The sequence below is a fragment of the Neocloeon triangulifer genome, unplaced genomic scaffold, assembly GCF_031216515.1.
Source record: "Neocloeon triangulifer isolate White Clay Creek 2 clone unplaced genomic scaffold, ASM3121651v1 ptg000014l, whole genome shotgun sequence".
Taxonomy (NCBI): domain Eukaryota; kingdom Metazoa; phylum Arthropoda; class Insecta; order Ephemeroptera; family Baetidae; genus Neocloeon; species Neocloeon triangulifer.
This window is the reverse complement of record NW_026775556.1, coordinates 28,669,635-28,692,078: the sequence shown is the minus strand read 5'-3', so window position 1 is coordinate 28,692,078 and position 22,444 is coordinate 28,669,635. Positions and strand designations below refer to the sequence as shown.

The following is a 22,444-nucleotide window of genomic DNA, read 5'->3' as shown; positions in this document are numbered from 1 at the left end:
GCAATGCAAATAGCACTACTCGTATGTACTTCGGGTTGCTTAATTTATATCAATACCTCAAATTTTTAAAAATATTGTCTTGATTTCTTAATTTTTTTATGATTATGTATATTTTTTTTAAAAGAAAGTGCGAAAAGGTGGTTACGATTAGAAAAATATGCTATTCAAAAACCTTATATTTTGACTTGGCTTGAAAATTATAATTCATTACTAACATTACAGAACAGGGAATTGAAAACTGGTTTGTCTTTGCAACTAACTTCAATTTCCCGGTCCTGCGTCCCGTCCCGTTCCCGCTGCTCTTAAAGAAAACGGTGCCGGTCCCGCGGGAAACCCGCGAGTCCCGTCAAACACTCTATTGCAAATTGACGTTATTAAATAAAAAAAAATTAGATAAAATTACTTTAAAAAAAGCTGGAAAAAATGTATTATCATTTTTAGCTAGCGTCGGCGCCTTTGCTATTTGACAAAATCCTTCTTAAAAATATAATATATTTCTTTTTCAATTCCTAGTTTCATTGGGTGGAAAAGTTAATTCGGTAGCGGCGGCAAATTCGATCGGCGAGTAAATTTCGTAAGCAGCGCGTCAGTGCAGTTTGTGGATGACCGCGGGAGCCTCGGCAGGCGCGAAATAAAGAAAGAAAAGGCCTTCTTTCCACCTCCTCGCTATCAGCCGGAGCAGCTCTCGGCGCGAGTCTCGCCCATTCAGTCCAACTCGCGGCGCCTCACTCTCAAGTCATGCTGGCGTCGAGTGCGTGGGGTCTCGCGGCCCGTCAGGTCAGGTCACCCCTGTGGGTCGTCGCGGCCCAGACCAGGGCCCGCAGCTCGGTCACGATCGCCATCGACGAATTGCACCGCGAATCGGCGCCGACCTCCCAAGAGGCGCGACCCTTCACCGAGGTCCCTGGACCCAAGGGGATGCCCCTCATCGGAAACTCGTGGCGCTTCCTGCCCGTTGTAGGTCAGTTCAATTTTTAATTCAATCAGAACAAAAATTGAATTTATTTTGTTCCGTTGTCATTTTTTTTTTAATTTCTCGAAAAGTTTAAATTGTTTAAATCCATTAATCCAAACTTAACCTTGTTGCAATTTTTTTTTCAAGACTTAGAGATTTTATCCTCATGAGTAAACGCATGTAAAAGATTTTGTAGGTTTTTTAATACCAGCAGCACTAAGTTTGCCTGTTCAGATCATTTTCTTTCTTTATTTTCTTTTTTCCTTTGAAGAGGTTAAGCGTTAAGCTCTGTTTAATTTTTTTAAATTGAAATGTTATATTTAATGAAATTATTAGATTAATTTAAATGAAGAACAAATGAATTTATTGGAAGAGCCAACATTTATCATTACAATTACTTGGAATTTCTATCTAGATCCATTTCATAATAGGCGTTAGGGTCTTATATTTACTATTTTGGCAAATATCTGTAAATGAAATTATTAACACTCATATTTTACTTTGCTAAGGAATTCTGTTTAAAAGAAAAAAATTAGTAATGGGTAAATAATTAAATAAATAAAAAAATCTAAAATACATTGATTAAATATTTAAATTTAGTAGTTTTTAAAATTGCAATTAATGTATTATTATTGTAGTTGTTGTTTATTTTATGCCTTTCTTTCAAGGCCGTACCCATAAAACAGATGCAAATTTCTACTCAGAATGGATTTCTCTCCCGCTGCATGTTAATTTTACCGTTTATCTCAATTTTCCTCCTTCGCGATGTTTATACACGAAAGTAATCCTTACAAAGTCACGCTGCCCCGCGCGCCGGCAAATTCTTTTACCACGAAAAATTAATTTTCAAGCCGCACGAAATTCGGTGAATCTGCAGGCGAGAAAAATTAGGCATCGCGTTTTTTTTATTGTTTTTACCTTCTTTTTTAGACAGACACGCGTCCGTTTTATTTTCAAAAAAATGTGGAGGAGTTTTAAACATTTTAGCCGCATGCCTTTTTTCAAGTTCAAGAGTAGCACTAAAAAAGTCTCATGGCGTACGAAACAGAGATTTCTATTTGCGCAATTATATACACAAACGACTGCAGTGAACTAGTTTTCAGCACTTATCGAGAGCAGCCAGATAATTATATGAATTAATTGTCGCGTAATTTCGATTTGACGCGGTTCGGTTCAAATTCATAACCCGTTCTTTCTCGCTTTATTACGTCAGGGTGATATAACGAACAAACAAACTGGATTCTCTCACTCTCGACGTCTCAAACGAAACCGAAAGTTTTACCTGGCTGCATCGGCCGGCTCATTATTATTCCTAAGGTTGGCAGCGAGAGATGCAACACAACTTTAACGTAAAAATGCCCTCTCGAGAATTCTGCTGTGTCAAAGATCAAGAGATATATGCAGAGAGGCTCTTGTCTCAAGAAAAATCATACAATTATTATGCAAGTAGGAAACACGACTTTAGACTTGCACAAAGCTTTAGTAGCATAGCGTTTATAAACATAATTACTTTGCTTCTATTAAAATTCAAAATAATTATAGTAAACTTAATATTAAATCTTTTTTAACATTAACATTAATTTATTTTATTTCAATACTTGTTAAAATATATTTTATTATTTCTTTTAGCAATTAATTTTGTTTTAAATTTTGATAAAATTATTGTAAAAATTTACCATATATTTTTTTAAAAATATTATTTATTTTGTGTCATTGCTGCAATGATATTCATGGTCAGCAATTCAAAAGAAAATTATGTCATCAGTTGCTCGATGTTATTTTTCCATTATTCCATGCAATGAATATATATCAATTATTACTTACTTTGCTTTAATTGCTAAAATATTGTATAATAATGGAATTCAGTTGGTATACAATAATTTGCAAAAAGCATTAACAATAAATAATATCATACACCACTTACAATTAGATATATGAAATGAATTTGAATGGAGAATAAACAAATAATAAAATGTGAGCAATAAAGCTTGAAATTCAGCACCATAAAAAAAATCAGTTCTTGCACTCAATGAGTTACCAATACTTTTTTTGTAAATAACATATAACATTTTTATCATCATCATCATCAGAATTTTATTAGACACTGTTGTATACAACATCTAATATTATACAATATAAAATGACAAACAATACATTTATTTTTGGCTTTTTCTTTTGTGAAAACTAATTTTTTTTGCATAAAGTAGTGAATTTATTGAAAAATGATATTTAAAGAAAATTGAAATTTCCTCCTTAAAAATTCTAAGCAGAACCGCTCGATTTTTACTATTTTAAGCTAGGAACGTGTTCGCGTGATCCTTAACCTCTCGGCCTTGAACGTGCCACGACCAATTTATTATGTGGATGCTGCGTGTGTCCCATTCAAATCCACGAATTCATTCCTTGTAATAAAAAAATCTAGAAACGCACCTTTTGTGACAAATAACGAGCGAGACAACATCCGTCCCATAAATTAAAACAAACTCGTTTTTCCTTTCTTGCGAAAATCCGCTCAGATAAGCCGCCTAGCTCCGTACATTTCGGGCGTCATGCTCGGTTATCTGGTCAGTGCGGCGTGAAAATTCGAGCCGCATGCATATTATTTACAGACACCGCTAAAAATTGCGTTCAGACTGTCCTATATTATGCAATTCCCGAGGTAAACAACAAAAAATGTGAAACTCAAACGCGTTTTACGTTGCGGCCGGTAATGACTCGAATGAATGTAAACAAACTGTTTAAGTCTAGCAGCAAACCAAACAATATAAATAAACGTTGGGATTCCTCGCCGTAGAAATCAGGAAGTTAATTGCGTAAATAAGTAGTTTGTGCATATGGAGCGCAACAAAGGAATCATCATGACAAGTCAATAAATTCATCCGAATGTATTAAAAATATAACAAAAATCTACAAAACAATATTAATTAAAAAAAAAATAGTAGAATACCAGTGAAAAAATATAATATACAATAAATATAGTAAAAAAATGAGCTTCGTTTAGCTTAAAATATAAAGGAACATTTTTAACTGGTACTCTCAAAACCTGTAGGTTTTTATCTAGGTTAAGCCTTCAATTTTCATGAAATCCACAGATTTTTTAAAAATTTTTAATATATAGAAATTCTCGGAATAAAAATTCCACTGAAATATTATTTTAGCTTGCAAGGAGGAAGAAAATTTGATATATATTCTTTTATTTGAAACTCATTTGAGTACAACTTCAACTTAACTTAAAAAATTTTACAAAACAATTTTCAATGTGGTGCGCGACAAAATAAATTCAAAGTCTTTCACTTCATTTTTGAATAGTCATTAATACTAAGGATGCGATTTGATGGAGAAAATTTGATAAATTTAATAAAATATTTACATTATCAAGGTTAAAATTATTAACGAAATGTTTTTTTTTCATTTACAAAAAGCATATTTTTTATAGAATATTAAATCACTTGTTAATTGCACTCGTGAAAAATTTGGTGCACAATAATCAGATCAAGGACAAAGTTATCGTAAAACCAGAATCCAATCAACACAATATTATAATGGCGATCTCTATGAGAAAAACGGCGCCAAATTAGCCGCGAACAGTCTAACCTGAAAACTACCACAAACTGGTTTCCCTTTCATCCAACGTCTTAAATAATAAAAAAATTCCGATCCTGACTACTTGACCTTCACTGTTGACACTCGTCCCATTAATTTTAGCCTTAATATTACGCGGTTTGGCCACAAATAAGGAGTGCTGTATGCGTCTGATCCCTTGCTTAATTTATTGGGAAAAAATTTAGTGCTATGCCAAGGATTCACCTTGAAAATAAATAAAGAAACCAGCTGGATATGCGTGCGTTTATACGCACCTTAAGAAGAATGTCACGTACCAAAAATAATGCAATATTTTACAATTCATAAAAAGTGCAATGCGAATAATGTCAATGTCATGTTTGGTAAAAAAAAAATATTGATTTAACATTACAGGTCATTATGACATTCAGAAGCTGGACAAGATCATGTGGCAGTTGTACCGCGACTTTGGAAAAGTTGTCCGTCTTGGCGGACTTTTGGGTCATCCAGACTTGCTTTTCGTCTTCGACGCTTCTCTGGTTGAGCAGGTTTTCCGAAGGGAAGAACACATGCCGCACCGCCCGTCCATGCCGTCCCTGCACCACTACAAGAACGTCCTGCGAAAGGACTTCTTCGGAGACACCCCTGGCGTCATTGGAGTGTGAGTGACCAACATTTTCTCTTATATTTTAGTTAAAAATCGAGATCATAAATTATAATTAGTCCTTCATCCCCTGAAGAGTAAAAATTGAAAAAAAATCAGCAATGAGACCATTTTTGGAAACTGTACATTATTAAAATAAAAAATTTAACATTAATATATTAATATTAATTTTTATTTTATTTTAAATTCGATACAGCAATTAAAATACAATTTATTTTAATAAATATTTTATTTTCATTTAATTTAATTAAAATATTTAATTGAGCCATTTTTCTTACACTAGATTTGCGATAAAAATTAAAAAATAAACAGCGCATAAAATTATATACATTACCCTATCAATCTAGAAATCCTCATTATTTCCAGTCTTATTGTAATAAATTTTTTTGTTTTCTGTCTTGATCTGCCTTTTAATTCTTCATGTCGAGTCTCATCAAAGTTATTAAAACCAGTGGAATTATCTTGTGACCTTTCAATTACGGCTATTAGTTTTTATTTTCTAATATTGGGCAATTTTCCTAATTACGTCTTTTTCACCTTGATGTGCACTTTGACACAAAAGAAATAAATTAATAACAAAATTCTTGACCGTAAACGCAATAAAGCGATTTTGCGTAAAAAACCGCAGAACTCCAAGGCTGCCAAAATCCACGCACGTTTGTTTTGGTTTTTATCATGATTGAATTGATTAATAATTCTAAAAGTGAATTTCTCTGCTCCCAGTGTTTCGATTTCTCGATTCACTTGTGAGAAAAATGAAAAATGTATCTGTCGTGAAAGAAAGAAGACCCGAAATAATTATATTGCTGTCGTGCTTCAATTATTGGAGACTCGGCGTGACGGGGAATGTTTAATTGCACGCAAAGGGCCATCCGAAATGAACGAATGTCAACGGCCTCGCTGCACTAACTGGAGCTTGACTAAATTGTGTCAATGTCGTGAGACGATAATTATACATTAATTGAAGGAAGAGCAAAGACGTCATAAAGAGCATTACCGGAATTTAAAAAAAAAAAATTGACTTTCCATACCAAATACAGCTGGTTATTTTGCTCTATGTTTTAGATTCTCTATTAGGAAGAAATTAAAAACAATTTAATTTTTCTGTATAATATAGACACAGAATTTTGCATGGAAATTTTAAAAAATTATTATAAACTTTTCTGCAAAATATGGGGAAAATTTTAAATGGAAAATAATTACTCAAAGTTTTATGAAGCATTTAATGATCTATCAAGAATGAACATAATTTTATTTTCCTATTTAGTAATAAATTTCAGATTTTTTTATCTTTTGTCTGAAAATTTTTTTAATTTAAAAAAAAACCTACTGTTCACAATAAAAATGTGCTCGTCTCTGTATGAATGTCATAGATTTTTCAACAATAATTTAAATATTCTTAAAAAATTTGAAAAATTGAAATGGTCAGTAAAAAAAGAGACTTTTTGGGTCATTTTAAAACGGTTTTAAACCTGGGATTTCTCCAATTATTACCTACAACTTTTTAAATATAAATATTTTCAATATAACTAATTTACTGAAATTTTTGAGCAAACAACTTCAACATGATTAATCTCTGTCTTGAGCAGATAATTCACACACCCAAAAACTTCTAGAAGATTTTTTTGTAACATTGAAACCGTTGGTAAATTTACATAATCCATCAGTGTGTGCCTGATTGTGAATTCAGCAGCTAAGAAAGTTTGAGCTGCGGAAACTGTTCGCCCTCAATTTTCTGCACTTTTTATCGACACAAGTGCAAAGAGTTGTACACACTTTTGAACGTGACTCGATATCAAACTTAAAAAGTCATTTTCCTGCACAGGGCCTACGTGCCATGTTCTCTAATAACGGCATCGAAGCTAGAGAGTTTCTCTCGAGATTTATAAAATTGACATAGCGCACAATCGCGAGACAGAAGTGGTGTGTCCAAATCTTTTGACAGCAGATCCATTACCACGGCGATGCATTTTTGTCAAAGGCGAGCGCGCGCGGCCCATTTCACTTTCCGAACAATGCCAAATTAAGATTAATATCTTTGCATCGGCTTCTGAAATCGATCTTGCCGAGTCATCTGCGTCGCATTAAATTATCAAATGCGTAACTCAAGATTTACATCATAATCGAGCGGTTGTGCAACCCGCACGGCTGCCAAAATAATCAACCGGCAAATTTTTAATGACGATGCGTGGAATATGAAAAAAATTAATATGACCGACTTTCCTTCTATACGATTCGAAAAGACACAAAACGAGAGAGATTAAGGTGTATAATTTGGACATCCTTTGTCTGCGCCACGCGCGGTCTTGCCTTAATATGGTGCCAAAATTACCACCTTTTTACGCTCGGCTGGAAAGAAAGAAATTTCCGCGTCTGCACGGTTGACGCGTTGGTTGCATAATTTTAACACTGACTGAGTAAAAAACAAACGATTTTATGTAAGAGTGAATGTTCAAGTTTGGTCGTAAAATTAATCTGACTGATTTTCAAACACGCACGGTAAAATGTGAATTGAATTTTGAAATAAAGACCTGCAAAAAATTAAACCTGTTTGCATATTTGAGATAGGGTACTTGTTAATGATATAATATTTTAATAAGATTTAGTACAAGTTCATTATTACGGGTCTGCTCAGTAAAAAACGCCTCAAAACTTTTATTATTCCAGGCCACGGCTACTCAATTAGATTGCATGGTCATGCAAGTTTTAAAAGGGATCCTTAAAAATGACATTAATTAATTATGGATCATTGCTTAAAAAAAAACGTTCATTAGATGCTATTTTTATTACTCAATAATACAACTCTGTGTTAAAAAGTAGATTAGTTATTTAAATAAATCATTCACTATTTATTTAAATAAATATTAATTTTATAATTTTATTCTTTTGCTTATTATTAAATTTATTAAAAAAATTTTATGTTAATTTAAACATATTATTTAATATATAATATATAATAAATTATTTTATTATTTAAGTCATTAAATGACTAGTAAGTCACTCTAAAAATGAATGTAAATAATTATTACATTTTTATTAACAAATATTTACATAACAGACTCCTAATTGCTTATCAATTCAAAATAGCAGAAATTTCAAAATTATTATTGTCTTTTTATTAAACAAAAATGTGTACAACGTCATGTATTGATCTAATATATACCTAAAATTAATATTAATGAAATTGAAGTTTCAAGTTTTATCTTTATCTAGTGTAGCATATTCGGTTAGAGACTTTACTCTTTTTGAACAATTACTGGGAAATCTCCTTTTCATCACAAAGTTTATATACACAATTTGCTCTCGCAGTATGGAAAGTTTTATCTTTACAAATCGTCGGCTACGCGGCCAAATGGCCGATCTGGTAAATACCCCTGTGGGGAAAATGGCTAGTGGCCACTTTCCCCGTTGGGGAAAATGGCAGATGAGCATTTCCGGACAAATTTTTTATATTGTTCCAATGCATTCAGTGTACAAATCTGCATCAGAAATAACCATAAAAGTATCAACTTTCTCAGTAGATGTCTCACTATCGCGAGTTTGGGGAGCAAAAGTAAGGCAGTGCCACGCCCCCTTACCAAGTTCCACAGCAAGCAGGCAGCATTCCCGCTTGCTGAATAATGCCAAAATTGTTTTAAATGCAATAAATGTTAAAAATAATGAAAATATCGAAAATAAAAAAAATATAAAAATAAAATTTTAATAAATTTAATAAAATACCTAACATAAATTAAGAAGTAAAATATCAGAATAAGCTGTAGTTTCGTCAATATTGTATTCCAAAGTGACAGCTTTTTCATGCATTTTGCATGATAATGCAAAAAATTCTTTAAAATAGATATAATTTTAAAATCAAATAGATAGTAAAATATAGATTTTATTATTAAAATATTTAACATGCAACCAGAAGCTTAATGTTGTATCCGAGCTTGATTTTACTTTACTAATTATTGCAATTTATAGTAAGTATTAGTAAAACTATTCATGAGATTATAATTAGAAGTGACGCCGGGTCATGTGAAATAAGAAAAAAATGCTTTTAATGCCAAAATTGTTTACTATTGTTCAAATAAAAGAATAAAATTTAAATTAATTGAAATAAAATAAAATAATAAAAATATTGTAAAATACGATGAATTAATATAAAATTATATTATAAAATATTATTATCAAGTTAAATTGAACAAAGAAAAGCAGGAAATAATTGCATAAGTGGTTTAATTTCGATTGTATTGTACGTTTTACTCTTTCAGTGTGGAATTAATTCCCTTTAAATTTCTTACAACAGTTGTATATTAAGGTTTAAAAGAAAATTAAGTCTACCAAATTATCTGCAATAACATGCTGAACTTTGGTTCAAATTTTGAAATCTGAACATAGAAAATTGGAGCAGATAATCAGTTTTTTGCTTCTCCTGTAAAATTTAAAAAAAGGCTCATCTGCCATTTTCCCCAACGGGGAAAGTGGCCACTAGCCATTTTCCCCACAGGGGAAATTACCAGATCGGCCATTTGGCCGCGTAGCCGACGAAATACAATGATGAAATCCGTGCATCGCAAACCGAGTTTGAACATGTCTATTTTTAAGCTTTTTCCAATTATTATTTAACATTGCTGGTGTTTGGTATATTTCTTCATTAAAATCTCGTTCTTTTCTTAATTGAATATGTGTTACGAACTCATCATAAGCTCTATTACTACTTAAATTAAATGTATTCTTAATTTTAGTTACAAAAGGCTCTTCATCGCCAATAAAAAGATACAAACAAGTATGAGCTTCTGGAAAATTTGCTTACTCCTAAAACTTTTTTGAAATATCTGGTCATTAAATATTCGTAAGTGACCAAGTCACAAATTTTTAAATACGGCCAAATTGCTTCCACTCCGTATATAGCCATGGGCGCAAATTTAAGGAAAAATAGAGATTTTGCACACTCAAGGGAGAGATTCCGCAAGTTTCCCCCAAAATGCATAGCTGCAAGTGACCTTTTACATGTTTTGAAAAGGATGTTTCAAAAAAAGGAAATTTCAAAATGAATATGATTTATTTACATTCACTCTAAATATTAAAATGAAAATTGACATTGTTATTTTGATTCAAAATATTGATAGTAAAAATAATTTTTTTAAATTTTTCTTTTATTTGTTAGTCCCTTTTTGTGAATAATTTTTATATTTTTTACAGACTTTTTACTTTTACTCCACAACAAACTTATTTTCTGGCAGTACAAATTTCTTAATAACTTTGCTCAAATATTTTGTTAAAAAAGATAAAATTACCATGGAATTGAAGTGTGTTGTCTTCTTTAATCAGAACATATTTTTGATCAAAAATTGAATACAGATTCATCCTGCATTATTTTTTACTTACTACCAGAATTTCCAAAATAGACTTTCTTAAATTAATTCATTTGGACTTCAAAAACCATAATTTTAACTGAATTAAAATAATGGATTGCTTGTTTTCAAACACAATTTTCACCAGTCAAATTAAGAGAATGTATTGAAAATTTAAAGGCATAAATTGCTCTTGTCAATGCGGTTCTCGCAGCCGAAACAAAAAAGGCGCACGTCTGAATCTCTAGACGCGATATGATTTGAGGCCGAAGCAACGCCGGAAGCGATTAGCGTGATTACATCAAGCATAGGCGCCGCGCGTACAAAAGGCACATCTTACTGTAATGTGTGGTTCGCAGCTGCAGAAACCAGTCGAGCGAGTGAGAGTTGAAAAAAAAGAAAAGAAATGGAGCGCACTTGTCCTGAAACCTCGTTACCTACTATTCTGCAGATTCTCACTTTCAGCGACCTTACAAGGCCAGCGGTGCAAACGAATAAAAATGTACAACGCACCATGACCTTTCTCTTTCGCACTCACTGATCGCGATTTTTCTCCACGATTGATTTCAGGCACGGCCAAAAGTGGCACGACTTCAGGGCACAGGTGCAGCAAGTGGTTCTGCAACCCGCAGTGGCCAGGCAGTACATCACACCCCTCAACCAAATTGCAGACGACTTTATGGACAGGTAAAAGTTTGCATTTATAAAAAGTACCAACAATTAATTATTAATTTTAATTTTTTAATATATTAATTAAAAGTTTTGTTAGGCTTGTGTTTTTTAGTCGATCAACTTTTTTTCTAAATCGCTCGGAACGATACGGAAATGCATTTTCTGCTTGAATCAAAAGTGATTTTATTACGATTGGCACCTATTTAAAACCGACTAAAACCGACTATTTCTTCAATTTCCAACTAAAGTGACTAAAACAGACTAAAATAACAGACTTTTTCAACTTTTTAAGCAAAAATAGGGTTTTCCAGACCTTGAAAAAAATTTTGAAAAGTTAAAAAATTATTTATTTAAAAACTTTTATCAAACAAATTTTATTTCAAGCGACTGAAAGTAGCACTAAATAAAGATATTTTTCATCTTCAATAACAAAAAAGAAATAAAACATGTGATGGATGAAAAATCCATAATTTTTCCATAGTGGAAAACCTTTTTTGAGCATTTTTAGAAAATCATGATTAAAATTTTACGACAAAATACAAATTTTTTTCCTAAATCTCAAACAAAACATTTAATTAAATTACCATGTTCAACTATCTTCAAAATATATATTTCAACACAATATTACAAAAATTCAATGGTTTCAGCAATTGTATCCTTTCTGTATAACGTATCATAAAATCACAAAGTTCTGCATAATTGCTAACTAGGTAATTTAAAAATGATGAAAAATGGGTGATAAAATATTATTTATGCTTCCAAAAATAAATTCATTAAAGGCAATTCAAAAAAATCGATTCATATATTTTAAGGCTCAAAAAATCCAATTTAAAAATCGACTAAAAACTAATATTTTGGCAAAAACCAGCTAAAAAGGTGACTAAATTTCTGTAATATCAACTAAAAATAGTCGAATTTTTGACTCCTAAAAACCGACTAAAATGCACGAGCCTAATTATAATATTTAATTTTATTCAACATAACTTTTTTACACGAAAAAATGTTTTTTTTTTTAATGATAAGGGAAGTGCATTTTAAAGAAATTATAAAATTTAAAATATTTTTGGAAACCAATTTTAAAATCTGATCATATAACTATTGCTGTAGTCTTGACCCTATTCTTCAATTTATTTTTGCGTTTTTGACCAAGGTATAAATAAGGTATAAATTTTTGCCTTTGCATTAATTTCAATACTTCACTTATTAACATAAGTCAGCATAAGGAACTTAAATATTTATCATTCCCTTTTTTTATAATTATAATCCTAGTTAGTCTGATATTCCAATTCAGCATTTTTCAAGAACAATCAAGAATAGAAAAGAAATTTGCTTATCTGCAGTTAATTTACGAAGAATCAAAGTTTAAAACTTGGAACTCTTGTAATTAGACACACCAGTGAGTTGTTGCAACTGCATCTGAATCTGTATGGGAGCTGCTTTTTAATTCACACGACGCTAAATGCCCCAGATTTACGAGCGTTCACACAATCTCCTATATTACATTATAATTAATATTATGTCACCTTGCAATTCGTGGGACATTTCTTATAACAACTTAAGTTGTCCTTTTTAACCTAATGCGCTTTCTTATGCAACCAAATGACAACTTTGACGGGAAAAATCTCACTTCTTGTTTTTATTTGTGTCAACAAATTAAATCAAATATAATCTTAATCGTTTTGATCTAACTCTATGGGTTACTTTTAAAAACCCGTCACGTTCAAGGTAGACATTCAAGGTCTCACAAGCACATAAAAATTAATTTCTGTCTTTTCCATCCGAACAACTTGATAATTAATTAACTTGATTGGCGAGTTTTCAGCCGAAGTCGCACACGAATTATACACAAGTCGAATTTCGCCCTGAGGTGGCCAATCGATATAATCGCATCGAAAAATCGCCAAGTCATTATTATCACGCTGACAGTTGAGTCGTGCGTCAGGGAACAATTGTTGACCAAATGACCCAAATTCCGAAAATGGCGTACGTGCGCGGAACATTCTCTCGCGAATTGCGAAAACTCTAGGCTGGAATAATCGACAATTTTGCCATAAAATGAAATTCCATCCATTTCGAACGGTCCTTGACACGGCGTCTTTTGTCTCATCATTGTTTGCAGACGCGCCTTTTACTATGTTTTTGCAACTCGTTTGCATTTAAATTTAATTATAATTGAGTAATTCCGCTCATCAAGATATAATTTAATTAAATAATAAGAGAGAAACTCGCTCTCGAACAATTTTGATTTTAACTTGTGCTTATGTTAATGTATTTTGCATAGTGAGAGGTCGTCATTGCAGTTTTGCAAGTTTGCAAATTTTGGGTCAAGATGGTTTCGCACGCTCGCTAAGCAATTAATGTTTATCAAGATTAATTGCCTAAGCAGGGCGATTAGCAATCGATTGCTAAAAGTACTTAGAGTTGAGACCAAAATATTTCACGGTACTTGAGCATATTTTAAAAGCAAGGCAACATTCATAAAAAATATAATAAATGTTCAGATAAAAAAAAAGAAATAAAACCTTGCTTAACGATCAAATCTCAAGCCTAGTTTTTAAATTTCAAACTGTGGTCAACCAAAGCAGATCTGAAAATTTTATTCAAGATTATAAAATCCGTAACAATAAATAAGTTATTAGTAATAACTATTTTTATATTCCAAATTGAAATTGATTATTCTTGATTAATTGGCGTGAAAATAGATTTAGAATATTTTTTACACATTGTGACTATTAATTTTTGGATATTCTGATTACATTTATTTGGGTCTAAAAACGATTTTCTTTACTGTCTAAGAAACAAAACATCATTTAAATTGATTTAAATTTTATTCTTTTTTATTTATTAATTATTTCATTATTATTATTTATTTTTATTATTTATTATCCTTACTTACTTTTTTAAAAATGTTTTAAAATTCTGGACTAATTAGAGTGAATATATTTTATGATTTTTAACTTGTTTTGTCCAAGAGTTGGTGTGATAGTAAAAAAAAAGCATTATATAGTGTTTTTTCCCCTAGAAATTTAAGCCTTTAAGCCAACTCTTTATTTTTCAGTCTAACAGTAAAATATTTTAATTATGATTTTCTCTACTTGTGTTTGTATTCATTTCTGTCAGAATTGGGGACACAATGAAAATTTTCTAAACCAAGATCTTATTGCCTCGTTGGGCCTCTCACTAAACTCTTAATCCAGTTGCTATCGCTGATCTTCTATGCATTCAAAATGAGCTCAAACAAACTCGCAACGCCTTCACTCTCCGTAGCAGTAATTGAATTACAAATGCACATTCAATTTTACATTTCGAAATAAATAATTCGGCCTTTCTATTCTAATCCTCTTTCTTGCCTTTTTTCAGAATCGATCTTCTGAAAGATTCCAACGACGAACTGCCGGGAGGCTTTTTGGGCGAGCTTTACAAATGGGCCCTTGAGTGTGAGTATAAATTACTGTGTATCTCTGGGAAAGGGCGAGGTGTTATTTGGAACTGCTAATTGATCCTATCCTACATCTGTTCAGATGGATGTGCGCGCATAATATCACTTTCTCTGCGGACTCTCCACAGGTTACATCATAAATAATAAAACCTTAGCTAGTCGAGCGGCGCCTTTGTTTTTTGCTTCTTCCTTTCCTTGCGCTTATAAATGCACCGCGAATTCTTTTTTTTTTTAACAATGTTGCTTAATTATAGCACCCAAGCTATTATCAGTGAGTGCGTGAATGTGAAATTCTCATCAATTAATTATCACTTATTTTGCAAGTGCGTCGTAAAACGTTTCTTAATGAGACCAACGTGCTCTTTTGAACGAGAATTCATGGAGACTTCTAGAAATTTGCGAGATGTCCAAGGGCAAAACTGGAAGTTTTGTAACTAACATTTTATGTTACAAATATAAGGCTCAATAAAATTGAATTGATAATGACAATTAGGACATATTAGGTGTTATTAATTAAGGATTAATTAGGTGTTGGTCTTAAATAATTTGATTTAAATAATAAATAAAAAAAAGGCAGAATTTCTAGAGTAAATAATATCCCAATGAAGGAAAATCATACTTTTTTATGTTTACCTGTGTAGGAGGTCAAATGCTGGAAGAAAGCTAATTAGAAACGGTCTTGCTAATTAATTTAAATTTGGCCTCCTTTGTAAACATGCAGTAGCTCCCCGAGAACGGAATGATTTATTACACATTTCACAAATTCTAGGAAGCTTTTAGACAAGAGCACGCCTACTATGTTTTTTAGATTCGTGATTTAGCATCGTTTTTTTTTCAACGTCCTGTTGCTTTGTTTGCATATTTTGCTAATTAGTATATTTATAAAAACGTCTAGACAGGGGAGTCATAAAAATTGAAATCTTGCAAACAACTGGAATCAGTATGAATTGAATTCTAAATTAAAAATTAAATAAAATTTATATTTTAGAGTACTCACTATATTTTTAAATATTTTACTTTATTTTTATTTGAATTTTAACTTTATCATTTGATTTTATTTAATTTTTTTTTTTAAATTTAGCCGCATTTTGACTCTTTAATAAAAAACAGACGTGGACAAATAAAAATATATAAACAGCCAATTTTTGAAGTTATCGCAATATTTCTGCACATTAAATTCATATGACCAAATGATTTGGTTCTTATTATTGTTCATTCTTGTGTTATTTGTCATTTTGTTTGCAACTCATGTTTCAAATTCAAAGTTATATATTATTATTATTATTATTATTATTATTTTAAACAAACAGGAACAATCAACACAAATTTTAATTTATATTATAAATCAAGTAGTTGAAACCAAAACCTTTTCAATCTGCAAGAAAATGTTCAATTTCGTCAAGAAATAATGCAATAGAAGAGCACGTTCTTCCAATTGAATCCCGGGGCACGATTCCGAGATTTATCGAGTGCCGCCCATATCGAGACTGTGCATTTGACGCAACCAAATCATAAATCTACACCGCTTCTGGCGCACATAAAATAATTCACCGCGCAATTATAAAAATGCGCTGCGAGAGATGCGTCGGTCGGTTGCATCAAGAAAAGCAAGAAATGCTTTCTCTCTCGGAGGAAAACTCCTCGGGAATATTTCACAAAGAAAAGCAAAGCTGATCCCGAGTGCTGGCGCGGATGACAAGCAGAAAAACTGCAGAGAAAGCTGACAATTTTGTTTTATACCTAAAGCAGCGCCGCCACAATGATATAATAATTATGCAACAACGCCTATTCTGATTTTTTTATTCACAGCGATCGGGCGGGTCGCTCTGGATTCGAGACTCGGATGCCTCGGAGCGGACATCAGACCCGAGTCAGAGCAGCAGCGAATCATCGAGGCCATGAAGAGTTTCTTCGAAAACGTGTCCGTCGTCGAACTGAGAAACCCCTTCTGGAAACTGGTCGCCACCCCCTCATGGAAAAAGTACATCAACGCCCTAGACACATTCAGAGAGTGAGTAGGAATTTTATGATAAAAACACGCTAAAATATTTTCCAGAAATTTATCATAATTTACCATAATAAACGTTCCACTTAATTAATCGGAATGATAAATTTAATATAAATTATGGCATATTTTATGGTAGTGTAAAGAAAACATATAAATTTTATAATTCAAGTATATTATTTTATTGGAAATGAAGATTCGGGCTTTTCCTCGTTGCAAAAAATTGTTTTTATTCAAAAACAATAAAACAAACAAATAAAAACAATTTTTTGCAATGAGGAAAAGCCCGAATCTTCATTTCCATGATCATCTCCTTGAGTGTCAACTTCTTTAAACATATTATTTAATTAATAATTTTAAATTTATTTACAATTAATTTTAAGAATTTTATTTAGTGTTAATATATTTTAAATATTTAATAAATTTAATTTTGTATTTAATTTTTTTAAATGGTTTTAAAATGCTTGCGGACAGTTTCAAAATTTAAAAAAAAAGCTGGAAAAATATCGGTTGAATTAAATAAATCAATAAATTAATAAAATATAGACAATGTGAATACCTTTTCAATAAGCCACAAGTAGCAAATTTATAATTCAAGTATTTCAAGTCCAAGTTTTGAATTTAGCTAAATTATACATTTTAATAATGCATGTATCACTGAAGCTTACTTTTTTTAATATTTGCAAAAGTTTCTTATGTTTTAATTTTAATTAATTATACAATAATAATATAAGAAATAACACTCATATTACTATGCATGTATATCAATATAATTATTCTACCTTCACTTATGCCCCATTTTTTTTAAAGAGGATCGGATCATTTTCCTATTCTTAAATTATTGTTAAGGGAAGAAATTTGAATATTACATTAATTTGTTGGAAATCTGTTAAAAATCAAATCGTCTTAATTGGCTCTTTGTAGAGGATTAAATTGCACAGAATTTGGTACCAAACGCAAAATGAAATTATAAATTATACATTATCACCACACCGCAGACATTAATTTTTTGAACTCCTTTTTTTTAATCAGATTGGCCAAATTGGGGCGCGGGAGATTGGTTGTGTCGGTTGAAAAGTAATCGCACAATAATTTAGCGACCGTTTCTAATTGCAATCGGGTTGTGCACATACAAAGGTACTTGTGGCAGTAAAAACGCCGCTTGCACCACCGTTGTAATTCACCGGCAGCACGAGCCACGTGAGAGTGCATAAATCATTGTTGAGTGCCTTGTACGTAGTAATACGTGCTGAGAGGCAAAAACATAATTGCGTACGATTGTTTGGGCTTTTTATTCTGCCAGACCAATTTATATGCAAAGCAATGCGTAAGTGCCCTTTATGTTTTGCTCAAGCGGTGGTCATGTTTTGATCGGCGGCTTCATTATTTGTAATTTCATTTTTTTCGGCTTGATATGTTTGGATTTTCATGCTAATTTCTTTTAATGAAAAAACCAGTTAAGGAATTTTATTTTTGCAAAACTAATTGTTTCAATTTTACATTAAATTTAAAGTTGAGCGTGAAAAATAGATCATTTTTGGGAAAAATTAATGAAATATTATGTTTGAAGCCAACTTTAGGTTATTTGAATTTCAAAAAAATTTGAAACAAGGTTGAAAAATTTAAAAAAAAAAAAAAAAAATATATCCTGACCCTAGAGGGTGAATTCTGGATGCTGTTATTATAAAATCCTAATGTTTTTTGTTCTCTAAATAATTGTTGTCGGAGGAAAATATCAATAAAAAATAAAAGGATCAAGTTTGATTTATTTTCTCTTTTAAAAATTCTTGAAAAAAAAAAATAATAGCACTAATAGTAGCAAGAATTTTTCTAAAACAGTTAAATTTCAAACAAATAATTCCGATTCCGCAACTGCTTTGCAAACTCTTCCATCCAGCTTGTAATTAAAAAAAAATCAAATAAATACCTTAACTTGTCACTTACTAAGTTGCTGCATGAACGTGCGGCTCTGTTCGGAATAAAATCTTAGCATTTACTTTGAGTCGAAAGGTCAAAAAACCAATTTGTTCCCAAGAGCAGACGTTCGCCGGATTTACAAAACTCATCTCGTGATATAATTGTATTGACCTTGGATGAATGAGATGCTATCGCTTGGAGAAATGTAAACAAACTTTCTTTGGGACGCCGCGTCACTTTTACTTTCGTCCGAGCACGTGTGCGCCGTCATTGGCACCCACTCGTGAGATGCGCGTCTTGTCATTTCTGACATTTCGAATGTCATAATATTTCACGTGAATTACAATTCAAACCGATTCACCTTGAATTATCCACTCTCTATTTAATTAAAAATTCATTTTTCTATTCATAAAAAAAAAATATTGCTGCCGCATAGAAATGACAACAAAAAGAAAAAAAATTCAAGTTCAGTGTAGCCTTTAATTTGAAAATCATGTCATTGAATTTAGCAAGGAAAGTTGGTCCAAAAATACATCTTGAATGTTGGCAAAAAAAAAGAAACCAGTCCCTTTTCAATAATTGAAAGTTAAAGTTAGGCTTCCCGCGTAGCATTGAAATGCAGCAGGTTGCCTAAGCAAAGTGAAAAAAATTAAAAGCTCCATGAAATGAGAAACCAAACTTATGAATCTATCATCATCAGTAAACATTTATTCTTTTTTATGTATAAAAAATAAACAATACTTTTTTTTACAAATTTTTAATACAATCCTTTGTCACATTATTTCGAAAACTTTTAAGAAATTGTAAATTTTTATGTTCAGATTGTGCATGGAGAGGATAAACGATGCAGTCGCTCGTCTTGACGGAAAAGGGGAAACTGACGGTTCTTCCCTCTTGGAAAGAGTTTTGGACAGAACTGGTGACCCGAAAATCGCTGCAACTATGGCTCTCGACCTTTTACTGGTTGGAATAGACACGGTGAGTGAACTTTGATAATTAATTGATTGATTAATTTTGTAGTATAAATTAGAATAAAACGCCCAATTCTGAAAATTCATAGATAGGTGTTTAGAGATAATTTGATGCTACGCATGCATCTCAATAAATCGCCGCTGGCCGTTTATTGGAGTGCAGATGCGTGTTAACACCCAAGGCCGGAGAGTTGAATGAACGATAAACACAGAGTGCATCTTCTTAATCAAAGCGTTTCAGAGACTGTTGAACCTTAATTTCAACATTTATTGGTTCGGCTGGTAGTTATTAATAGATCATGTTATTTCAGTCATTTTCAGGAAAATTATTAACTATTTTTTATTTGCTTTCCTCAATATTTAATTGCTTTTAATTTCAAAGAGAGAAAAAATCCCAATTTTTCAGTCATTTTGTTGATTCAAACCAGAATTCCAGATTCTAGTTGATTTTTACTACAGTTTTATATAAAAATTTTTTGTCCCTTATTAGCAGATCAATTAAAAATTAAAACCTAAAAATAAAAATTAAATTAAATTAAATACCTACTGTTAAAATAAAATATTAAATTAATCAAACTGCCAAAAATCAGTAAAATGAAATGTCCTTTTTATTAATTTCTTTAATCTTTTTAAAACATTGTAAATTTGAGATTGTTTTTATCGTTATATGCAGTTCTACAGAAATGAACTGAATTATCATTTTTTAGCACAGATATGCTGTATTTTCATTTTGAAAATTGCCAAATTCATGATTATCATTTCATGAATTAGGACGTTTTACAAATAAAATTAAAGTCCAGTTTAACAAAGTCTGCTCTTCCAGACTTCGGTAACAATGGCGTCCACTTTGAATATGCTGGCGAGAAATCAAGAAAAACAAGAGAAACTTTTCCAAGAACTGAAACAGGCCCTTCCAGATCCTGATCAGCCAACGACGGAAAATATTCTTGGACAGATGCCCTTTTTGAAAGCTTGCGTCAAAGAAACTTTGAGGTATTTATTCATTGGATTAAAATTAGGTACTAAATTAATTATTCAATTTCACAGAATGTACCCAGTGATTATTGGAAACGGGCGCAGTCTGACTTCTGACGCCATCATTGGAGGTTTTCAAGTGCCCAAGGGAGTAAGTTTTTTTTCATTTTTCGTGATTCCTTTTAAAACTTTTCCATCTTGACAGACCCACGTAATTTTCCCCCATTACGTTCTGAGCAACATTCCCGAGTACTTCCCGAGACCGTCCGAGTTTCTGCCTGAAAGATGGATGAAAAATTCCCCAGCGGCTGAAGGGTGTCCCGTCCACCAGCAAAAAATCCATCCCTTCGCCTCGTTGCCATTCAGTTTTGGTCGCAGAACTTGTTTAGGAAAGCGATTCGCCTACCTCGAGCTCCACATTTTACTTTCAAAGGTCATTTAAAAAATATATTTTTAATTACAACAAATAATTTTGAATTCAGTTTTCATGTATAAATATCTACATACAGAATCTCAAAGGGATTAAAAATATTTCACCAAAATTTAAAGAAAATAAATAACCATTTATTATTTTCTAGATTTTCCGCAAGTACAAAGTTGAATACCACTACGGTGACATCAACTACACCATTCATCCCACATACATACCAGAGTCTCCGCTCAAATTCAAACTCATCGAAAGAGAAGAATGATCAAACTAAGTGCCTTGATTTCATAATTCAGGAGCAATTTTCCATTCCTATTGTGATATATTTTGTAAATTATTATGATGTCGAATCAGTATTATTCAGATAATTAAATAATTATACATTGCATATCATGCATTATAGTTTTAAATGATAAATTTAAATTTATTTACGTAAGCATTTTTTTTGCCAGCTATATTTGATGATTTTGTTGTAATTCCATATTATGTATTAAATATTTCAATGCATAAGATTTCTATAATATGAGTTTCATCATATTTAGATTTTGTAACATTGATAGTAGCGATGTAAATAAATTATAGATAATGAAGAACAAAACTTGAATTGAGAACTTTTGACCATTCCACATGGTAAACCTGTTCAGAGTAATTCCCTAATTTTTTAACTTGAATTTTTTTGAACAAAATGAATTTAAAAAAATCTCTTATCTAATTACGCACTCTCCCATGGTTTTATGCAACCTTTATAATATTAATTACAATTTAATAATTAAATTATTTACTTTAATTATATTAAATTAATAATTTTATGAGAGCAAAAGTGAATTCCAAAATACCCAAGAGTATTTCAATTTATGATTGAATTATGAAAACTCTCAAATGAATGAATTTGTAAACTTATATGAGTAGCAGATATTGGCATTGCTCACAACCCAAACTTATTATTTTGATAATAAATAGTTACACTTGGGAGCGCACAATTAAATACAATATTAATCAGCGGCTCCCATGGGAACTTTGTTTGTTTTAATTCAAAGTAGAATTTAAAAATAATTTCCATTTTACGCATTGATGGATGGATCAATCCAGATAAAAAAAACACGTTCCTAGAAGCTTGGGTTTGTTTTTACGGATGGTATTCGCAGGGAAAGTGCGTATTTGCCGTGACATAAAAGATTAAATAACTCCAACACTTATCTCACTCCTCTTTGTTTGAGCATGGTGGATGCGTTTCCTTGAATTGGCCAGCTTTGCGAGCGTGCGTCATTTTTCAAATGTTTATCATGAGCAAAGTTTTTTTTATATAATTTATGCTATCGCGCGGCTCTTTCATCATTCTGGATATGTTAATTAAGGGTCTTGTACGCGCATTGCGTGTGCGAGCCGCATCCATTGTACTTTTATTATTTGTTGCATTAGAGGTCGTCGAAATTAATTTTAAATTGCTAGTTTCTCTGCAGTGGGTAAATTATTATTTTACTTTATAAATGACAAAATAGCCGTTCATTAAGGTTAGATGGTG

At 31.7% G+C, this 22,444-nt stretch overlaps 1 protein-coding gene across 1 annotated transcript; it reads left to right on the top strand.

Annotated features, from left to right (window-relative positions):
- The first annotated feature begins 714 nt into the window (after positions 1 to 714).
- On the top strand, positions 715 to 21,469 carry LOC132200368 (probable cytochrome P450 49a1). Its single transcript, XM_059625791.1, has 10 exons — positions 715 to 961; positions 4,931 to 5,177; positions 11,087 to 11,203; positions 14,549 to 14,625; positions 16,437 to 16,638; positions 19,371 to 19,527; positions 20,344 to 20,513; positions 20,568 to 20,646; positions 20,701 to 20,928; positions 21,074 to 21,469. The coding sequence occupies exons 1-10, from the start codon at positions 739 to 741 to the stop codon at positions 21,185 to 21,187; spliced, it is 1,614 nt and encodes a 537-aa protein (XP_059481774.1). The 5' UTR covers positions 715 to 738; the 3' UTR covers positions 21,188 to 21,469.
- The last annotated feature ends 975 nt before the right edge of the window (positions 21,470 to 22,444 follow it).